Genomic DNA, 22,406 nt, shown 5'->3' on the forward strand with positions numbered 1-22,406 from the left:
GCCTACCTTCAAGTCACAGGGACAGGCAGACCACAAGCTGAATGCGGCAGCAGCACCAGGGCATGCGCGGTGCTGGGGGAGCTCAAACCCCAGCTCTGTGGCTGCCCGGCTGCCAGACATTTGGCAAGTCTCCGTGCCTCTGGGCGAGCATCCTCAGGGGGCTAATGGGATGGGCCCTCCTGGATTTCATCCATCCGCAGCATAAATACACATAAGTGTCCCATTTAACAAGTGATGTGCCATCACGAAGGTCCTCGTACTTAAACACTTGTGTCATATAAGACAATAGCTGCAAGGACCCACAAGGCATGTTGGGCATCGTTTCCCAGGGAAAGGCTGTCACCACGTGGCAGTGACATGACTTTGCAGTTTACCTGGCCAACCAACTGTGAAATGATGGACTTTTTGAAATGAATAACTTTTTTAAAAATTTGGAACAATTTATATTTTGACAGATTGTTCACTTTACATCACACTTTCTAAAAAGTGAGTATTCAAGCATTTTATATTATACAATTTAGAAGTAATATAATTCAAGTGTGCGTAAAACATAGTCACACCGTATTTACCAAGGGTCTACCATTTGCCAGGCATTATACTGAGTACCAGGGATAAAGGGAGAGTCAAAACAGACAGTCCCTACCCCTGACAGTCTAGGGAGGAGGCAGGGTCTAGAGGAGGAATCACAGGAGGAGAGAAACTACTGAAGGACAGCAAGCCACAGATTCAGGACCTATGAACCCCAACAGGATACATAAAAAGAAATTCCCACTTAGGCCCATCTTAATGAGCCCTGGGAAGCCAAAGCAAGAGAAAATCTTAAATGCAGCCAGAGGGAAACGAAGGAACATGTATTAGACAGACAACAAAAACAATGGAAGTCAAACTGCAATGAAATTACATCAGTGTGTGGAAAGAAAATAATCAACCTAGAATTCTATACTCAGTAAAAAACACCCTTAACACAATATTGTAAATCAGCCATACTTCAATAAAATTAAAAACAAACAAAAGTATCCTTCAAGAACAAAGGTAAAATCGACATTTCCAGATTAAAAAGACCAAAGAAATTCATCACCTGAAGACCTTCACTTTAGCAGAAGGAAATTATCACAGTTAGGAACTCAGAGATGCAGAAAGGAATGATGAGCAAAATAAAAAGGCAAATATGTCAGTAGATCTCAAAAATAATGACTGGACAGTATAATGTCTTATGGGGTTTAAAACAGAATTAAAATATATAAATACAATGACACATGAGTTGAGAGGAAGATAAATATAAAATATTCTAAAGGTCGTTGAATCGTCATGGATGAGGGTAAAAAGCGGCAACTAATATTAAACTGTGAAATCTGCAGGGTAATCACTAAGTCAAGAAAGGATAACTTCCAAGTTAGTGGGAGAAACGGAATAACAAGAAAAGAAAGTAAAAATGAATATAAAATGCAATGTAAGCTGGACAAATAAAAAGCACTAAGGTAGACTTAAACCCAAAACATCAGTATTTAACATTCAATTTAAATGGGTTAAGCGCTCCCAACTAAGGGACTAAAATGAACTTACCTCTTCACCACCCAGTTTCCTTGGACTAACATCGCCACCTTCTGGATGCCACGCAGAACAGCCACAGAGTCAATGGAGGGGCCCAGGAGGCTCATCAAGTTGGCAAAAGGCATGACCTTCACTGAGGAGGGCACAGGAGACATCAGACAAGGCAAGAGGGGCCTGGGCTCACATAACAATCCCAGCATGACAGTGCTAACAGTAACAGCTGGCATTCACTGGCTGCTTACTCTGCGCAGGCACCCGCCTCTCACTGAGCCCTGGAGGAAACACCCACTGGAAGACCGAGGCGTGCCTCATGAGGAAGACTCAGCCCAGGAAGGTTTCAAAATTCACCCATGATCACTTGGTTAGTAAGTGGCACGGCCAGGACTTGAACCCAGGCCATCTGGGTCCAAAGTTCATGCACTTCATCATCGTGCTCTGCTCTCCCCCACACGAGCCCCTAGCCCAAGTGAGAAGGGGCAGGGCCTGCGGAGGCCCCGTGTCTTCTGCAGCAAGGCCAGCGGCCTGGCTCCCCCCGGGAGCGCCCCTCTCCACTCAGACCCCGGAGCCCCTGGTGCTGGCATCTCAGAAGAGCCCAGGGCCTGGGACTCTGCTCTGAGGTTCAAGGCTCACGTCCACTCTAAAGGTTCTGGCCTTCAGCATCCCCACGGTGCAGAGCCTGGCGAGGGCACCACAAAGTAGTGCAAGTGAACGCACTTCGTTGTGAAAATGAACGCAGCTCACGTTTACATGCAAGGCTCTGTACAGTCCCTTTGGAGGCCTCCCCTCTGAGGCCTCCCCTCAGCCCCAGGAGCTGTCTTAGTTCCTTTTTATAGATGAACAATCTAAGGCTCAGGAAGGCCAGTGGGCTGCCCAGGCTCACACAGCAGGTGAGTGGCAAAGGCGGCAGGGACCCGCAGCCCATCTGAGGTAGCCTGCCACCAGCTCTAGTGCACCTTCCAGACAAGGTCAGAGCTGTAAAGCTGGGCGGGCTCTGGGTAGTGGGGCCTCTGGTCTCGCCCCTTGGTCCTTAAGTCTTTCCTAACCACTTCCCCAGGAGGTGGCAGGGCTGGGGCCCCCCAGAAGGCAGGGAAGGGCTGCCCACCCACCATTCTTCATCAGGATCTTGATCTGATCAGCTAGGGGCAGGGTGCGCAGTTGAGCCATGGACAGGACATTGCTGGGGGCCACGGGTTTGTCTCTGTTGAAAACAAATGCAAAGGGTTAGGGGGCCGGGGCGCGTTAGGGGGTGGGAAGGGGAAGGGGGGTGAAGGCGTTCAGCCCCTCTACTCACTTCTCCTCCTCCTGGCTGGGAGGCATCAGCATCATGAGGTACTCACTGTGGCAGGAGAGAACGGGGTCAGCAGCTCCCAGGGCTCTGTCCTTGGCCCACCCAGACCCCAACCAGGCTGTATCCAAGCCCCCCCGCAAACTCCCACACCCCCTTCCTGGCCCTCTCCAGAGGATGATGGGCTACTCCACATCCCTCCCCCATGTTACAGAAGGGGCCACAGTCCCAAGGGAGGACCCACAACAGAGGGATCCTCCTGGGACCAGTGTCAGGCTCAGTAGCCCTTAGCAGCCCTGGGCTGGCCAGTCTCACCTGGGTGACTTGACAAGCTCTGTGTTCTCAACCCCACTGGAGCCCTGGCACAGCAGGTACTGGCGCTCATGCTCAGAGCGGCTGTCCTGTTTGGGGGGAATAGGGTGTGAGAGGAACCTCAGCCAACATTCCAGGCCTCCCTCTGTGATCCAGTTCTCACCCCTGCATCACCTTCTGCTCCAGCCACCCACTGTCCTGTTCTGAGGCCAACCACAGGATCAATCCAACCTCCTGAGCATGGCACTCAAGGCCTCTGCGATGTGGCCTCAACCAACTACCCTCCTGCCTTTATGACTATACAGCCCCAGCACCCGCGCCTCAGTGCCCTGTCTGATACAGGAACAGTGAAAGCAATGATAAAAATAACAACTAACATTCACTGAGCATCTACTATGTGCCAGGCCCTGTTCCAATGGCTGTATACATACTCTACCTCATCTCATCCCCAAAATAACTATGAAATTAGGTACTCTTATTATTATTTCCATTTTACAGATAAGGAAACTGAGCCTCAGAGAGATTAAGTAATTTGCCTAAGGTTACACACTAGGAAATAGCAGAGCTTCTGGAAGTCTGACTGACCCAAAGTGTAAGGCTCTGTCAACACAAATCTCTTTCAGGAAGGTTTCAGAATAATCAGGGGTTGCTCCTCCCCCAGAAAAACGCTGGGGAGCCCTTGTCTATGGTGTCTTTGTGAGCTTCCCTTACTCAACACAGTTTCGAGGACTGCGCTCTAAGTACAGTAAAAATCACCCTCGGCAGGTGCACAATGAACTCAGCCATGGGACAGATGGCTGATTCTCCACAGAGCAGCCGATGAAGCGTCTAGCCTTCATTCAGGGCCCACGATACTTAAAAGTACGTAACCAGGGTTTCCCTGGTGGCGCAGTGGTTGAGAGTCCACCTGCCGATGCAGGGGACGCGGGTTCGTGCCCCGGTCCGGGAAGATCCCACATGCCGCGGAGTGGCTGGACCTGTGAGCCATGGCCGCTGAGCCTGCGCGTCCGGAGCCTGTGCTCCGCAATGGGAGAGGCCACAACAGTGAGAGGCCCGCGTACCACAAAAAAAAAAAAGTACGTAACCAAACAGCCTCACTGAGCCCGGCAAGATGCTCACACTCAGGGAGTGCCCGGGGGGCCACAACCCCCACCAGTGACGTGGCAGACTCACTCCCTTGGGGCACACAGTAGGTGGGAAGGGAGGACAAACTGCTCACAGGGCTTAACCTCTCTCCCTGTGGCACTACCAAGTGGCTACGACTGAATCTGAAAGAAGTTAAATGTGAGACAATGAGGCCACCAGGTAACACTTCCCAGGCACTGGGGCTTTTCTCCCAGGACCCCACCCTGGCCAGTGTCAGCACCGCCCTGGGACCCCAGCTCACCCTCAGGCCATAGTAGTGCAGGTGGACCCAGGGCTCCTCAGCATGCTTCTTCTGCAGGAACTCGTAGGACTGCACGCGGCGCTGGCGGGCCTGCTCCGACTCAGGCCGGGAGAACCGCACCTGGTTGCGGGGCGGGGAGGGGTGGGTCCACAACCTCAGGCCTGGGGCGTTCCCAGGCTGCTGCCCCAGCACCCACCAGGAGGCCAGAGAACCTCACATCTGGGGCATTTCCCACTGCCACCCAATTCAGGCTGGGCAGAGGGTAGATTATCCCTCCAGGTAGCCCAGCAAGGAGGCTCTAAGGCATGGACTCTGTTTCTGTATGTTTCACCCCAGAGCCCATGTTCTCTGCAGACCCTCCCACCCCTTGCTGCTTCCAGGAAGCTGAGCTACAAAGCTGGCCCTGCTGCCTCCCAGGCTGCACTCTCTCTCAGGGCCAGAGCTCACCGTGATCTGCTTCACATCTTCTTCTGCCTCGTCCTGTGAAGAGTCTCCCGCTGCAAAAGAAAAAGCCTTGCTTGCAGCCTGTTGGAGGCTCTGCACCCCACCCACCAGGCAGGTCTCAAGCAGCGAAGCCTGTGAATTCTCCTTCTGGACCGACGTAGCTGCCTAAGTCAGTGGTTTTCAATTAGGGGCAATTTTGCCCCCCAGGAGTCATGTGGAAATTCAGAGACATTTTTGGTTGTCGCAATTGTGGGGGTGGGTGCTCCTGGCATCCAGTGGGTAGCAGCCAGGGATGCTGCTAAGGAACCTATAATCCATCCCTTTAATACTTCTTGCCATGACCAACCTATCCTGCTAACATATACAGACAGACAGACAGACAGACAGCAGGGCTGGGGCTCCAGAGCTCACCCTCGTTGGCTGCCTCCCTCTCACGGTGCTTGGCATCTGCCTTATCCAGGTAGGAGAAGCTGGGCCGCAGCTGCAGGATGCCATGTAAAGGTGTCAGGTGGAGCTCACCTGGCAGAGGAAGAAGGGCTTGGACCTGACTCTAGGAGCTGAGGCTGACCCACACAGCTTGGCTCAAGGGAGCTACCAAGGGCCCCAGACTCCCCTAAAGGCCTCGGCTCACTGCCAAACCGCCTCCCACCTCTGCTCTAGCCCCCAGTCCTAGAGCCTTGGGACCACCAGGCCGATGGCCATTCCCAACCCGATCTGGCTGTGCCGGACACAGGAAGTACACAAACCAGATAAAGACATGAACGCAGACTCTTCCACCCAATGTCACTTCCTTAAGGCTTGCCTGCAAAGCCTCCTGCTCCAGCATTCAAGGGCCTCCCAACCCCGGCCCCCAATGCCCTCCCACACTCGCTTGTTCCAGCCACGCCGGGCCACTCATCCACACCAAACACGCCCTGCTCTTCCCCCGCCAGGCCTCTGCCAGACCACCCTCAGCGCCTCCCTAACCCCACACACGCCCAGATCTCTCCTCCTCATCCTCCCACCTCTTCCTGTCAAAATCCCACCCGTCCTGTTAAGAAGTTGGCTAGTGCAAACGGGGCTGGAGAGGAGGCCTGGCGGAGCCCGGTGGAGGAGTGTCTACGCCGTCTCTGGCAAAGATCGTGACTTTCTCTTGTGAATCAGACCTGTGCACTGGGAGGCAGTGCAAAGGTAATCAATTTCAATCAAGCCAATGCAGCCTTGAAAGAAAAGAAATCAGACAGACACTAAGGCTCTGTGGAAGCTCTCTGGGACTCCAGAGGGAGCAGAATGCTTGAGACGAGAAGTAAGTAAGTGACTAGGCCTGGCTGCAAGGAATGTGGCTTTAAAGAGCTCTATCCTTGAGACTGGGGTTCAAAATAGAAGAGTATAGTTATTTGACATTACTTTTATTCTATCACAGTTTATTTCCTAAGTGCTCAAATTTCATTTATTGCTTTATAAACTCTAAATACTTATAGAAACCTTGTACTTTTTAATTGCTTTACTGAGATATAATTCACATACCATATAATTTACCCATTTCAAGCATACAATTCAATGTATTTTAACATATTCACAAACTAGTAAACCAGCACCACAATCAACTTTAGAACATTTTCATCACCCCAGAAAGAAACCCTGTACCCATCATCAGCAGTCGCTCCCCATCTACTCTCCTCCCAGCCTCTGAAACCAATAAGCTACTTTCTGCCTCTACGGGTTCGCCTATTCTGGACATTTCATATGCATGGAATCATGTAACACGTGGTCCTCTGCGCCTGGCTTCTTTCATTTAGCCTAATGTTTTCAAGGCTCACCCATGCTGGAGTGCTCATCAGTACTTCTTTCCTTATCATGGCTAAATAATATTCTAACGTGTGGCTATACCATATTTTGTTATCCGTGCATCAGCTCATGGAATCTGGATCATTTCCACTTTTCACTACCATGAATAATGCTGCTATGAACACCTACATACAAGTTTTTGTGTGGAGACGTGTTTTCATTTCTCTTGCGTAGATGGTTTCTAGGAATGGAATTACTGGGTCCTAAGTACCTCGTATTTAAGACAAAATTCTACCCCACCCAAAAGGTTATGCTGTGTGTGTCTGTGTCCCAGGAGGACAATGACCTTTGACCTCCACCCCATCGGGCATGGTAGTGTCAAGCTAAAAGTCCCTTGAGGTGCCGAATTCCAGTCCCCTGACAATCTGTCATTTCTACAACCTGTCTGGCCTCTGTGGGTATCTAGCATTCGGGGTGTCCTCTTCCTGTCCCAGTCCCCATTCTGCTTCCCTCCCACTCACTCAGCCCTCACAAGCCATGGCAGTCAGGGATGTCCAGCGCGGGTACCTTGCCTGTAGAGCGCGGCAGCATAACGGGATGTGTTACTGGTGGTCTGGGAAGAGCAGAACGTCTGCTTGTCCATCAGCTTCCTACAAGCACAGGGAGGACAGACGTCAAGGGGAAGGAAGCTCCAGGCCTGGGCCTGTAGGCGGAGCCCCCTCCACCCCAGACACCTAAAATCCAACTGCCAGAGACCAAGGCCACAGGAGAGGCCACAGGTGCCGCAGGAGGGGAGCTGGGGATGAGGAAACCTCATGTGCAGCCCAAGAAACAAGCAGTGGGTGGGAGCTCCCTCTCCCGTCGAGGGGCCAGCTTGCCTCTCAGCCCAGGAAGAACTTGGTCAGAGGAGCCATCTCGGGAGGGAAGACGTTTCCCACGGGGACGAGTCTGCGCCAGGCCCAGCCATGCAAAGACGGGACACTGGTGGGAAGCTTAGCTGTAGAGCACAAGGCCTAGGTATCTCTGAGGGCTCTGGAAGGCTCGTATTTGAAAAACGTGAAGCTCGGAGGCCTTGGGGAACTCACGAGGAGTACGTGCTGGTCTCGTCAGCGCAGGCCCCGTCCACGTTCAGCGCAATCTGCTCCCCTTTGCTGCGGCAATAGTTGGGATTCAGCGTGTCGATGGCCATCTCAAGCTCCACCTGGAGGCACCAAACACCCCCAGCATCTATGAGGACCCCAAGGCACAGCCCTCAGGGGATCCCCTCAAACCCACCATGCCTATCTCCCTAACCCCAGTCCCTGCCCAGAAGCAGGACTGACACCATCCCTCTCCGAGGGCCCCTAGGCTTCAGTCCACACAAAAGCCACAAAGCCAAATTCCAATAGAAGAGCCAGAGTGCTTTCTTTGGGAGGGGGTTCATGTAGTTTTGCTTGCCCGCACCCACAATTCCACTCCCCCAAATCTAAATTAGGTGCCAACGTTTAAAAATCAAGAGCTTTTCTCTTTTATCCTTATTTCCAACGTCTTTTGAAAAGTCAGCAGAATTGGCAATACTGGTACAGCTTTTTACATGGCAACAGGGCCTGGAGCTGCAGGTGCCCGAGGAAAGGCACGTCTCCTGTTCCGTCGCCCTAGCCCTGAGAGGCACTAGATTCCCCATACTGTGCCCTCTTCGCATTGGCCCTGCCCTGTCCTGTGAGCGTGGGCCCACCCGCCCCATGTTCTAGCTCATCTCAAGCCTCACTCCTCCCTGGCCTCTCTGGAGCTGCCCACCCCCCTTCTTTCTGGAAGTTTTTCCTCCTGCAGCTTTCAAGGCCCTGCAAGCTGCTGGTTTTCTTCCTAACTCTCCAATCACTCCTCTGCGCTTCCACCCCCAAAAGGCCTGTCTCCTGGATTCTTTCAGCTCCCACCCTACCACCCCTCCCCTCCTTCCACCTCCACCCAAGAGGGTAGCCCCACCTTCTGCTGCTTGGGCTTGATCCTGGCTGAGAGGTGCGGAATGTCATCATAGGTCATCGAGACTGGACGCACAGGGTACTGGGGAAGGGAAGGGAGCCGTCAGTCCACCCTGCCCAGCCCCAGTGAGAGCTGAGCTTCAGAGGCGCTGGCCAAGAATCAATAGCCACCCTCCACGCCCACCCCAGACCAGAGGCCCTCGCTGGTCTCTGCCTGCGTCCCTGCATCCCATTCTCACTGGCTCCACCTGGTTTCCTTCCAAAGAGCAATTTTCAAATGTCCAAGGGACATGCCTAAGCATCAGACAGGCCCCAGCATGCATAGCCCCATGGGCCCTAGGAAGTCAAGCGCACCGCCACGGGAGTCAAGAGGAAGGGTCCGAAGTCTAACTGCTAGTCTACAGGCCAACCAGGTGGAGAAGGACAAGGGAAATGAGACCACAGGAAGCAAAGAGGGAAAACAAAACTGGCGAACACTGCTCACTGCTAAAGCCTGACGATGGATCTGTGGACAAAGGATATCACCTGCCACAAAGGATGTTGTGGCCTTCAAACCCTCTGCCTTGCAGCCACTCCCCCTACAGTGCACTCTAAGGGGACTCAGGATGGAGAAAACAGGAGACTGGCCCTAGATAGTTAAGGTGCATAACAAAGGAATGATTTCAATGAGCCCAGACTCTCGCCACTTCCCATACACAGAAAAGTGCTAAATTCATTAACTCGGAGAGTCTGGTTTTCTTTAACAAACAGTAATCTGATGTTCTGACTCCCTGGGGTTTTGTTGTTGTTTTGCAAAAACTCCTGTAAGTCCTGACTCCTCTCTTACCTCTTCAGAATAGCTCCTCAGAGCTACCTGAGAGGCTATCTCCCGGACTTAAGTCCTCAGAACGACCGCCGAATAAAACATAATTCTCAACTGTTAGTTTGTGCTTTTTTTTTTTTCAGCCGACAGATCTATGGGAATCACTATCCCATTCTCTCTCCTTTTGCTGATGTGTGGACTTTTCCATAATAAAAAGTTGATGACAGAGAAGGGAGCTGGTCTGCCAGTGACCTGCTCAGAGAGCTCTCTCTGGGCCCCAGTGTCATCAGGTGTGAAGTTATGTCACAGCTGAGCATACTGCTCTGAAATCGCTTCTTTTCTCTGAACAAAGAAGGATGTAGAGACATCCTTCCCCACAGTCGCACTCTTCCTTTCTTTCTCCCGTGCTTTACATATGCCACTGGGTGGATGGATGAGTCATGGTTTGGACTCACTTGCAAAAGGCCGTGACCATCGCTATGAATGAGCCTGGTGGAGGTGTGGCAGTGCATAAAGTAACCCTCCTTTGGAGGCCATTTGAGATCAGCTGCATTCTAGCCCAAGGAAATGGCTGTTTCCTAAAAGCTCACTTAAATAGCAATACAATGACTCCTCCCTGCTTCCTGGGCTGAAGCTTGGGGCAGGAACTTGGAACTTAGGTCCAGGAACGGCCTGGAGCACAGCTGGTCTGGGCTGAGCCCTGAGCTGGGACAGGCTAGCCCACGACAGCCCGGGAGGCCCCTGGTCTGCCAAGGTCCAGGCAGCTCTGTGATCTCCTGATGGCCGGGAAGCGTGGTGGGGAAGGGTGCCAGTTCTAGAATCAGACGGTCCTAACTCTGCCACTTGCTCCCTGTGTACTCAGGCAAGCTCCTCGCCTCCCAGACCATTCGCAGCAGGGAATGAGGCAGGTGGAGCTGACACCCGGCACTGGGCCTGGCACACTATGAACACACGTGGGCCACTGTCACCACTATCCGTTCCATCCCTCTGCAGTCAGCCAAGGAAGCAGGTGCAGACAACAGCCCCCAGTGCCACGGCCTGTAAAGGCAGATGCCAAGGGCCCAACACCGGGCCTCTTCCCAGCACATGCTTGGAGGTGGCTGCCACCCTGTTCCAGGCCCCTTGTGCAAGTTACTAGCCTCCCTGGGCCTCTTTTTCTTATATGCAACGTGGGGACAAAAATACTTAACAACCTTACTGCTAGGAATGTAAAGTGGTTCAAAACAGTCTGTCATTTCCTCAAAATATTAAACATAGTTTCTATAGGACCCAGCAATTCCACTCCCAGGTATATACTCAAGAGCAATGAAAAACCCTCCACACAAACACCTGGACAGGAATGTTCATAGCAGCATTGTGCATAACAGCCAAAACATGGCAACAACCCAAATACCCATCAACTGATGCATGGAGAAATAAAATGTGGCATATAGGTCCATACAGTGAAGTATATTCATCCATAAAAAGAAATGAGGTACTGATACATGCTATAACATGGAAAAGCCTTGGAAACACCACGTTAAACAAAAGAGCCAGACACAAAAGGCCACATATTACATGACTCCATTTATATGAAATGTCCAGACAGGCAAATACATGGACAGAAAATAGGTTAACGGTTGCCTAGGACTGCAGGGAGCGAGGGCAGAGCAGCAGCAAACACTTCCTAAAATAGACTGGGCCGCTGGCTGCACAACCCTGTGGACAGACTAAAATCCACTGCATTTACACTTAAACAGGGACGCTGCATGGGTGTGAATTAGATCTCAATAAAGCTGTTATAAAATTACAATAGTAACCACCACAGGGGTGTTGTGGGAGGAGATGAATTAACATATGTAAAATGCTTTGAATGGTGCCTGCAGACAGCCTAGGGTTAACACCTGTGAGTGACTATGATTAAACTCAGCCCAGCTAAGAGGGGAGGGGGCAGGAATAACAACTGGGGGGACTCACAGCTAGCAGACAGAGGCGCACCACTGCTGGCGGGAGCTGCCCCAGAAAGCTGCTCCCCGAGTCTCAGTTCCAGCGGTGGTGATCATTCTTGGCGCTAACCCTGCACCAGGCAGGTGGTGTTCTAAGCACTTTAATATGGACTCACCTGATCCTCGTGGGGACCCTATCAGGCAGATATTATTACTGTCACCACTTTGCAAATAAAGAAACTGAGGCACAGAGAGATTTTTTTTTTTTTTAAAGGAACTTGCCCAAGGACTCACAGCCAAGCCTCAAGGCCGGGAGACTGTCCCCAGGGCCCAAGCTTTATCCACTACACTGTTCTGCCTCTTAGGGCTGCCTTGGTTTTCCCATCTTCAAAATGAGAGATTACTATTGACCTGCCCATAAAAGCAAAGAAACTGTCTTACAAAACACCCTCTGTTGCCAAGAATTCTAAGCAACGTGGAGGTTTCAAATTGTTCCTGGCCTACCACTTACTGTGTCTCCACCACCCACCACACTTGCTTTTTTTCCCCCTTTACCTTTATGTCCTATAATTACCTGAAACAGATAGAGCTTCTCTGCCAGACTTTTGGCCAAGTACACGTCGATCTGGGAACAAGGGAAGAAGACTTAACCAGGAGACAGAACCCAATTCCCAACCTGCCCCGGGCACAAGCATGCTCCTCAAATTTCAGGGATAATGGCTCTGAGGCCATTTGGGGAAGACGAAATAGCTCAGCTGATGCTAAAAATAAAGGGAACCAAATCTCCAACCTGGATATGTCCAGAGCCCCCTGCCCAGGTCCACCATAACCCAATAAAAACATATTCCAAGGCTGCCCAGATCAGGATGCATCCCAGAGGGCCCGATTAAACGCTTTTCTGATGAGGATGGGGCAGGGGAGGACTTCCTCCCTGTGCCCTCCATCACCTGTCCTGGATTGGCCTGTCTTCAGGTGGTGTGACCTGGCTCTTTCTTCTCAACCCTCACCGCCCCTGCCCCACCTTGCAGTTTACCTTCCTGCTTCCTAGCTCTTCCTATGAACCATGTTCTCTCCCACCTCCAGGTCTTAAGGATGAATGGAGGCTCATCAGGCACAGGGGAGGCATACGTGACGGAAACAGCACGTGCAAAGGCCCAGAGCCTCTAGGATATGTCTTGGTCTGGGCTGACTCTGGAACCACCGTCTGCATCTTGAGACCCCTTCCTTGTCAGTCTCGCCTCACAGATCCTAAGCTTCCCAAGGGCAGAACACTGCCTGGCTCCCTGCTGTCACAGCCCCCAGCATATCATGGATTCAGTGAACAACTGCTGAATGACCGAATCTGCATAAGAGCGTGAAGAAGAGGGAGCTGTCAAACCCATTCATTCATTCAACAAATAGTCACTGAGTATCTATTAATTGCCAGGCACTGGACTTGGCTTTGCAGACACAGCGGTGAACAGGACAAAATCCCTGCCCTCATGAGGCTTACACTTTAGTGGAAGGAAACTTATGTGTAGGGGCTGAGAGGTGTTGTGGCCAAACGCAAGGTATGGCCAAGGTAAGGGGCTAGGGAGGGTGTGCAGGAGAACGTCACATGAGGCAGGAGGGTCAGGGAATCGTCTCTGACAAGGTGATGCTGGATCAGACACCTGAAAGAAGTGAGGGGTCGGCCAGGCAGGTATGAGGAAGAGAGGATGCCAACAGGTCCCAGGCTGGCCTGAGGATGGATGGAAGGGACCCCGTCCCGGCAGAGGGTGGGGAACAGCAGTTACCTCTTGTATGACTGGGTCATCCTCTTCATTGGCCATACTAGGGGGGAGCCAGCCGCGCGGTCCTTGGACTCGATCTGCAAGGAGAGCAAGAGGCCTGGACCGTGAGTCAGTTATTCAACCAACACACCTAGGTACCCATTCTGCAAGCAGCCCTGCTCTGGGAGGGAGGAGCCTGAAGCAAACAGAAACTGATCTTATTTCTACATCTATCGTAGAGTCAAAAATGGACAGCCCATTATACACCCCATCGGCCAGAAAACAAAAAAAAAGCAGGCAGAAACCACCAAGCAATGGGTGTAAACAGGCGGACCCACGTCACCACATGTCAGCTACACCCATGGGAAGGAATAAATGACCAGTTTTAGGAGTTTTCTGACCACTCACAAAGAATTCACCACCAGGCAGGAGGATGGAGGCTGGCTGGTCCACAGCCATGAATGATGAAAACACTCGAGAAGTAATCGGGGGCCATGGGGAATCTTTAGAGAGCCTGATGCACAGCAGGAAGAGCAGACAGTCCCAGGACTTGGATTCCAGGGTGACTCCATCTCTGATATTTGATTTTCAAGCTGACTTTAAACCCAACCCCGAGTGAGATGACCTCCTTTCTGTGGTTTTTCTCTGTGTGTGTGTGCGCACGTCTAAAAATGACCCTCTTCACATACATACTCTTCTCTTAATTGTCCCCATTTTATAACGAGGAGACTGGAACTCAGAGATGCTTTTATGTGTTTTACCCAAAGCCACACAGGAAGCAAGGGGACCCACTGGACCTCAATGCCAGGCCATCCAACTTCAGGTTGCAGTTACAGGTAGGGGAGTTCAGAGGAAGGAAGGGCCTTCCTGCTGGGGGAAGGGGCATTTGGGCTGGGCCTTGAAGGACAGAAGGATTTGGACAAGCCAGGATAGCAGAGGGGAAGAGGGACTCCAGGCAACAGGAAGCACTTCAAGTACCTGAAGGAGGGAAGGCGGCAGGTCGCCATGGTGGAGGGTGAGTACACTGTCCCTCAGTATCAGTGGGTAAGGGGGGATTGGTTCCAGGACCCTCAAGGATACCAAAATCTGTGCATGTTCAAGTCCCTTACATAAGATGGCACAGTATTTGCATATAACCTAAGCACATCGTATACTTTATTTTTTTCAATAAAAGAATTTTTTTTATTGGAGTATAATTGCTTTACAATGTTGAGTTCGTTTCTGCTGTACAATGAGGTGAATCAGCTATATGTATACCTATATCCCCTCTCCATTGGACCTCCCTCCCACCCCACACCCCACAACCCACCCATCTCGGTCATCACAGAGCACCGAGCTGAGCTTCTTGCGCTTTATTTATAGCATGTTCCCGCTAGTTATCTATTTTATGCATGGTAGTGTACATATGTCAATCCTGGTCTCCCAATTTGTCCCACCCTCCCCTTCCCCCCCACACGTCCACACGTCCGTTCTCTACCTCTACGTCTCTATTCCTGCTCTGCAAATAGGTTCATCCGTACCATTTTTCTAGATTCCACGTATATGCGTTAATATACAATATTTGTTTTTCTCTTTCTGGCTTACTTCACTCTGTATGACAGACTCTAGGTCCATCCACGTCTCTACAAATGACCCAATTTCGTTCCTTTTTTTTTTTTTTTAATTGGGGTATAGTTGTTTTACAATGTTGTGTTAGTTTCTACTGTACAGTGGAGTTCCCTGTGCTATACAGCAAGTTCTCATTAGTTATCTATTTTATACATATTAGCATATATATACATATAGCGTATACATATAGCGTCCCAATCTCCCGATTCATCCCACTCCCCCTTACCCCTTGGTGTCCATATGTTTGTTCTCTACATCTGTGTCTATTTCTGCCTTGCAAACCAGTTCATCTGTACCATTTTTCTAGATTCCACAGATGTGCATTAATACACAATATTTATTTTGCTCTTTCTGACTTATTTCACTCTGTATGATAGTCTCTAAGTCCATCCACATCTCTATAAATGACCCAATTCCGTTCCTTTTTATGGCTGAGTAATATTCCATTGTATATATGTACCACATTTTCTGTATCCATTCATCTGTCGCTGGACGTTTAGATTGTTTCCACGTCCTGACTATTGTAAATAGTGCTGCAATGCACATTGGGGTACATGTGTCCTTTGAGTTATGGTTTTCTCAGGGTATATGCCCAGTAGTGGGATTGCTGGGTCATATGGTAGTTCTATTTTTAGTTTTTTAACCAACCTCCATACTGTTCTCCACAGTGGCTGTATCAGTTTACATTCCCACCAACAGTGCAAGAGGGTTCCCTTTTCTCCACACCCTCTCCAGCATTTATTGTTTGCAGATTTTTTGATGATGGCCATTCCAAAGCAATCTACAGATTCAGTGCAATCCCTATCAAATTACCAATGGCATTTTTCACAGTACTAGAACAAAAAATTTTACAATTTGTATGGAAACACAAAAAGACCCCGAATAGCCAAAGCAATCTTGAGAAAGAAAAACAGAGCTGGAGGAATCAGGCTCCCAGAATTTAAACTATACTACAAAGCTACAGTAATCAAGACAGTATGGTACTGGCACAAAAACAGAAATATAGATCAATGGTACAGGACAGAAAGCCCAGAGATAAACCCACGCACATATGGTCACCTAATTTATGACAAAGGAGGAAAGAACATACAATGGAGAAAAGACAGCCTCTTCAATAAGTGGTGCTGGGAAAACTGGACAGCTACCTGTAAAAGAATGATATTAGAGCACATGGTATATTTTAAATCATCTCTAGGTTAATTATAATACCTAATACAATGTAAATAGTTGCCAGGCGCAGGGCAAATTTAGTTTCTGAGGTTAGCTGAATCCATGAATGTGGAGGGCTGACTGTAATGCAGCTGGAATGACCCTTCATATTCCCAAAGGGAGGGGATGGGCACAGTTAGAAAGGCACCTGGGCACCCTCCAATCTCAGCAGTTCCCAGACCTCTACTTTTAGGTAAGACCAGCTCGATTCTTGTCTTATCTACCTAACATTTGAATGGTTTAATACTTAAAAGAACATAAATATTTTCACCATGGGATTCAATGGCATCTAAGCCCCCTGCCCCGGCCACCAAGCGGAGTCATCTCGCTTATTCCAGATATACACTCCAGGCGCTGAGAATGCTCAGGCCAAAACAATGGCATCATCCTCAGTGCTTCTCTTCCTCTCGCCCCACACCAGCAAATCCTGTCAGCTGTGCCTTCTAAGTATGTCGGGAATCTGCCCACCCCCACTGCCACCTCCACCTCCTGCCCGCCTTAGAGCAGCAGCCTCCTAACTGGTCTCCCTGCTTCCACCTTTGCCTCCTACGGTCTTTGCTCACCCCACAGCCCACCCCACAGCCGGCAATCACATCACTCCTCTGCCCTCAAAGTCTTCCCATCTCACTCAGAAATAAAAGCCAAAGTCTTTTTCATCCCATGTGAGGCCCTAAACAACTCCCTCCCTGACCCTTTTCCTTTCAGACCTCATCTCCCACAGGTCTCCTTCCCTCCCCCATCCCTCACCTCTGGGCTTTTGTAACTGCTCTACCAGCCCCCATAACCTCATGGCTCCCTCCTTCACCTCTTTCAGGTTTTTGCTCAGATTCTACCTCATAGCTAAGACTTTCCCCGTCCACCCAATTCAAAATCACAACACCCCGCCCCGCCAGCTCCTTCCCTGCTCTGGTTTTCTCCATAGCATGTATCACCATGTGACAGTTTATAGCTCTGTATTTATTATCCATCCTCACCCCCACTGCCAATAAGTGGTAAACTACATGAAGGCAGAGATTTTCATCTATTTCGTCCCTTGCTGGCCCCCAGTGCCTAGCACACAGCAGGCACTCAATACGTACGTGTTGTCTGAATAAGTAAACCACAGGAATGCCATTTAATAGGGAGCTACCATAGGACTCTGAGCAGAGGAAGACAGCAGAGGGAAGCAGGCTACCTCAACAGTTCGGGATTAAAAGACTAGAAGAAAGTCATAAACCCCAAATGCCTGTTACCGCCCGGACAGAGGGCAATGCATGGGAGAGCCTGAGACCCCACCTCACCTGCCAAGGATCATAAACGTATGCAAAGTACCTACCTTCTCTCCAGCTGGCTCTGTGGACAACTGAGAGATTGGGGACTTCTGGGTGAACCAGGGAACCGACGTAGGTACTAAAAGGGTACGGCCTGGGAGGATCCCAAGACAGGCTTTCTCAGCTCTTTCTCTATTGGCCTCTCCCCAGTCAAGGAGGAGCTCAGGAAGGATGGTGCTCCTCCCTCCAGATAGAATATATGATTCGGTTAATGCAGGGATTATCACCTCCCTTCATCCTCCCAGGCAACATCATCCAACTCAGGGGCTTTCAAGTTTTTCAGCCTAAGACCCACAGTAAGAAATCCATTTCATATAAATGACCCGGAATATACATACAATTACCTCACTAAAACAAGGTTTCACATAACCATTCATTGTCCCTACTATATCTGATGCAGTGATGATTTTTATCCGCACTCATTAAAATTAAAAATACTGGTTACAGGGTTTCCCTGGTGGCGCAGTGGTTGAGAGTCCGCCTGCCAATGCAGGGGACACGGGTTCGAGCCCTGGTCTGGGAAGATCCCACATGCCACGGAGCAACTAGGCCCTGTGAGCCACAACTACTGAGCCTGCGCGTCTGGAGCCTGTGCTCCGCAACAAGAGAGGCCACGATAGTGAGAGGCCCGTGCACCGCGATGAAGAGTGGCCCCCGCTTGCCACAACTAGAGAAAGCCCTCGCACAGAAACGAAGACCCAACACAGCCAAAAAAAAAAAAAAAAAAAAAATTACTGGTTACAAACCCCCTAAGCTGATTTCACATCCCACTAATAAATCTTGATCTGCAATTTGAAAAGTACTGCTTCAACAAGTCTTTCCTACCTCCAATCCTCCCAGAAACACCCAGAGCTATCCTTGCGGAAAAACAGATCACATCATTCCCCTGCTCAAAACCCTTCAACTGTCACATAGAATAAAATCCAAATTCCTTTCCATGGCCCCAGGGCCCCATACGATCTTGCTGGGCCTACAACAAGCTAAGCCCCAGTCTGTCTCAGGAGCTTTGCACACCACCTATTTTCCCCAGGTCTTTTCAAGGCTGGCTCCTTTGCACTAGTATCACCACCCCCACCCCCTCCAGGACCAGACAGGTTCCCGGACTATCCACCTTAAAGAGCCCCCCACCCATTTCCAGTCACTACCACATCCCCATTTTATTTCCTTCATGGTTCTTATCACAATCTGGAACTACCTAGTCTATTTGCTTATGTGTGTCTGTCTTCTGCACTAGAACGTAAGCTCCATGAAAGCCTCTCAGTGCTTCAACCATAAAATGGAGATGATTATATTTACTTCATCAAGTTGATATGGGGATTATTATCTTTTTAAAAAAATGAACAATGCCTGGCATGGAGTAAACACTCAGTATAGTACAAAGAATGATGGAGTGAATGAGTGCATGAAATCAGGCAGTTACATACCTTTTACCCAGTGAGCCTAACTCAGCCCCATCCAGAGACGAGTGGCCTCATGGTTTGGGCCTTGTGGACACTTGAGGATAGAGGTGTGGCCTATCCTCTCAGGCCACAAGACAAGCTTCCCCAGCAGCAGTGACCACCTTGGCCTCAACAGGGTGTCCTGTGGCCACAAGGGTACTCCCTGGTAGTGGCTCCACGCCATTGAGCACAGATAACATCCCCTGCCAGGGGGCTGCTCAACAAACGGAAAGGGGGCAAGAACACCAGGTGAATCTAAGGAAGGGTCCAGAGCAGACGAGGTGCCTGAAAACCACAGCTGGGTGCATCAGTGCTGCACCCAGCAATCTAACCTGTCCGCCAATCAGAAAAGCAGAGGCAACTCCAAATAATCTCCAGTTACTGGAGGGAGGGAGACAAGGTGAGGACAATATACAATGTGAATTAAGAGGAAAGGGCCCCGGGGCAAATAGTCTCAAGGTCTGGATTCTTATTGGCTGTGTGCCCCTCGCACAAGGCATCTCCCTCTTTGGGTCACCCCAGTTTCCACCCCTGTTTAAAGGAGAGATGGCCTAGGGGCAGGAAGAATGAACTCAACTGAGTCGGACCCTCCCTTCTCTAAGGACTTAATACTCAATCTCATTTAATCTGCTCAATAGCCCTTATAGGGCTGTACCATCCCCAATTAAGAAAGAAGGAAACTAAAGTTCAGAGAGTAAGTAACCTACCCAAGGTCACAGGGCTGGAGAATGGCGGAGTTAGGACACAAACCTGAGTCTAGCTGATGTCAAAGAGCCTTATTCTCATTCTTAACGACTATGCTGAACGCTTTTTTTAAGAGGAGACAGGATGGTATAGTGGGTAAGAGCCTGGACTATGGAGCGGAACTGTGCAAGTTCAAATCCCAGGTTTGCTGTTTGCTACCCGTGGTCCACCCAGAGCAGTAGTACTGCTCACTCTTTTCATCCCTAAAATGGGGATAACAAAAGTACCGACCTCAGAGGAATGTGGTATAAATAACCTATGGGAAGGTTTGTTACTACGTGGCCCAATGTTTTCTTCCAATATAAAAAGGCAGGAAACACAGCCACGAAACTAACTGCAACCTGGGGCTTCTCCCGTCTTACCCTATTGGGCCCTCACCACAAACCTATGAGGTAGGTAATTCTATTATCCCCACTTCACAGATAAAGAAACTGTGGCGACTGCTAAGATCTCCTCTTTCTGCCCCCAAGCCCAACGATTCTAAAGGTAACACAACAGAACGACCTTTTTTATTTACTGGTTTACGTGCTTACTGACACCTCCTCTGATCAAATGATCAGGGCCCTATCCGCCGCACGTAGCTGGCTCCCAGTTAGCCCTGAATGGTGGCCGGAATAAATGAATGAAGAATTCCGGGCCTAGCCGGACGGAAGCTAATCTGGGGCGAGGAGGGGGCCCGGGCACCCTTCCCCTGCCCATCAGGGCGGGCCGCCAGCCCCGAGCCACACTGTCCAATGGGTTTCGCCTCCCTCGCGGGTGGTCAGGCCCCCTTCTCACGCCCACCAAGCAGCCACTGCCACGAGCCGCCACGCCGGCAGGACATCGGCTGCCTTCGGACAGGTGCTCCCGTAGGAGGCCCGTCTGAGCCGGGCGGGGCAAGGTGGCTGGACCCTGAGTCACCGCCGGCAGCCTCGGCCGCGGCCTCACCGACTGCCGGGCCGAGGCGAGGTCGGAGCCCGCGGCCAGCCCTGGTCTACTGGGCCAGGCTGCCCGTCCTTCCCGCCCGAGTCCCGGGAGGCCGCCGGCCCCTTGGCACCGGGTGGCGCGGGCCTCCGGGCCTACGCGGCAGCCCCGCCCAGGTCCACCTCGAGAGTGCGGCCCGGCTCCAGCCTGGGCGGGCGCTGCCACATCGGCACTCACCTCTCCGACGGGCCCGCGCGCGGGCGGCGGCAACGGCCCAGGTACCCGCGGGCTACACAGGCGGCGGCGGCCCGGCTCTCCTCTCAGGCAGCGGCCATGTTGCTGGTGGAGAAACTCGGCGGACACGTGGGGGGAACTAGCGGGGAGGGCCCTTGCGCTTCCTTTTACCCACAATGCCCCGCCCAGGCGCGCGCGGGCCCGCCCCCTCCGCCGCTCCATTCATGCGGGCAGCCAGCCGCGCCTGGCAGCAGGGGGCGTCGTTGCAGCCGCGGAACAGAGATGAATACAGAACCAGACACGGAGGCAGCAGCAACAAAAAAAAACTCACTTTGGCAGCGGTGGGATTCGAACCCACGCCCCCGAAGAGACTGGAGCCTTAATCCAGCGCCTTAGACCGCTCGGCCACGCTACCCAGCTGTGGCTAGGCTCTTCTAGGAAACTACTTAATACATTTATATGCAATTGCAGTTCATTTCTGTGGGAGTTTGTTTCATATGTGCTTTACCTTATCCCTATAGAACTATTTTAGAACATGCCAGGTACTAAAAAGAAAAATATTTGCTCAAATATTCAGACCCATACTTCTGAACAGGTCTTAGAATGAAAAGCACTTTAAGAATCTGTATTCTGGGTAGGACGTTTAACTCGGAGACGTCAAGTTAACTCACATGGGAGAAATGATGGATTTCAGCAGCAACCCGCACCAGGGGCTTCAGAAGCCAAACCACGGGAACTAGTGGGGCAGTTTTCTCTAAAAAATTATGTGTTTTAATTTTTAGTTACACAAATACTATGTGAATTGTTGCAAATATGAAAACTTTGCAGATACAATACAAATGTTCTTTTACCTTTGGCGTCTATCGTAAGTCCGCAGAGGTAACCATTATACAGCTTAGCATACTGTATATCCTTCTGGATCTTCTACTGTGAATTTATATGGATATATATGGATATATTCATAATAGATATATCCATAGAAAATAGATGTTTTGTTTTTATTGTTATGGGTTTTTACATAAATATAAATATTATCATGCTGTTAGTATTTATCTGCAACTGTTTTTTCACCCGACTATGTTTTTTAAATATCTATTCATGTTGATATATAGATATTTAAAAATACAGAAAAAGTACAAAGAAAAAAAATAATCATCCATATTCCCACTACCTAATATTGGTGGCATTTCACTTCCAATTCTTTTCCTATGTATATGCTTTTTATTAAAAGTGTGAATACGTTGTCCTTTTAAAAATCTATTAAAAATATTAGACAATTACAAACAAAAAGAACTAGACTATTACAACTGAAAATATAACCCCTTCCCAAACATCTCCCTTGGCTATAACTATTATGAATTTGATGTGTATCCTTCCAATTCATTCTTATACTTTCATATCTATCTATCTATCTATCCTTGTGTGTGTGTGTGCATACACCCATGAACAATACATAGTATGATCTTCTTTTTTTGCTTTTCATTTACATAAACCTTACTACGTTGTACCAATATCATTCTGCAACTTGCTTTTCTCCTCCAACATTATGTTTTTGATTTATTGTGACACATTTAGATCTAATTTATTCCATACTATGAATATGGACATTTAAGTTGTTTATATTAAGTTGTTATATTCAAGTTTCTGGTTAATATCCAGTTGGCAGACACCTTGATATTTGGGCATTCCATATTCCTCCTCTGCAGTTCCTCCTTAACCCATTTTTTTTCTCCAGCTACCTTTAAAATAAGTATTGATATGCAAAGACTTCATTGTA

The 22,406-nt window shown here is 49.9% G+C and overlaps 1 protein-coding gene across 2 annotated transcripts in view; it reads right to left on the bottom strand.

The window, feature by feature from the left end:
- Positions 1-20,752, bottom strand: part of POLR3E (RNA polymerase III subunit E) — a 31,938-nt gene extending 11,186 nt beyond the window's left edge. The window contains exons 1-13 of one of the 2 annotated variants that reach the window (XM_082856405.1): positions 20,633-20,752; positions 13,207-13,280; positions 12,006-12,056; positions 8,709-8,786; positions 7,832-7,947; positions 7,314-7,396; positions 5,391-5,498; positions 4,983-5,032; positions 4,536-4,655; positions 3,152-3,237; positions 2,843-2,887; positions 2,658-2,749; positions 1,564-1,684 (exon numbers count right to left, since the gene is read on the bottom strand). In XM_082856405.1, the coding sequence (XP_082712531.1) occupies positions 1,564-1,684; positions 2,658-2,749; positions 2,843-2,887; positions 3,152-3,237; positions 4,536-4,655; positions 4,983-5,032; positions 5,391-5,498; positions 7,314-7,396; positions 7,832-7,947; positions 8,709-8,786; positions 12,006-12,056; positions 13,207-13,242 (986 nt within the window). In that variant the 5' untranslated portion in view covers positions 13,243-13,280; positions 20,633-20,752. Of the gene's footprint in view, positions 1-1,563; positions 1,685-2,657; positions 2,750-2,842; positions 2,888-3,151; positions 3,238-4,535; positions 4,656-4,982; positions 5,033-5,390; positions 5,499-7,313; positions 7,397-7,831; positions 7,948-8,708; positions 8,787-12,005; positions 12,057-13,206; positions 13,281-20,632 lie in introns of those variants that run through there. The other variant, XM_082856406.1, reaches the window with a different exon arrangement.
- Positions 20,753-22,406: the final 1,654 nt, after the last annotated feature.

The sequence above is a fragment of the Leucopleurus acutus genome (assembly GCF_964270905.1).
Source record: "Leucopleurus acutus genome assembly, chromosome: 16".
NCBI classification, from domain to species: domain Eukaryota; kingdom Metazoa; phylum Chordata; class Mammalia; order Artiodactyla; family Delphinidae; genus Leucopleurus; species Leucopleurus acutus.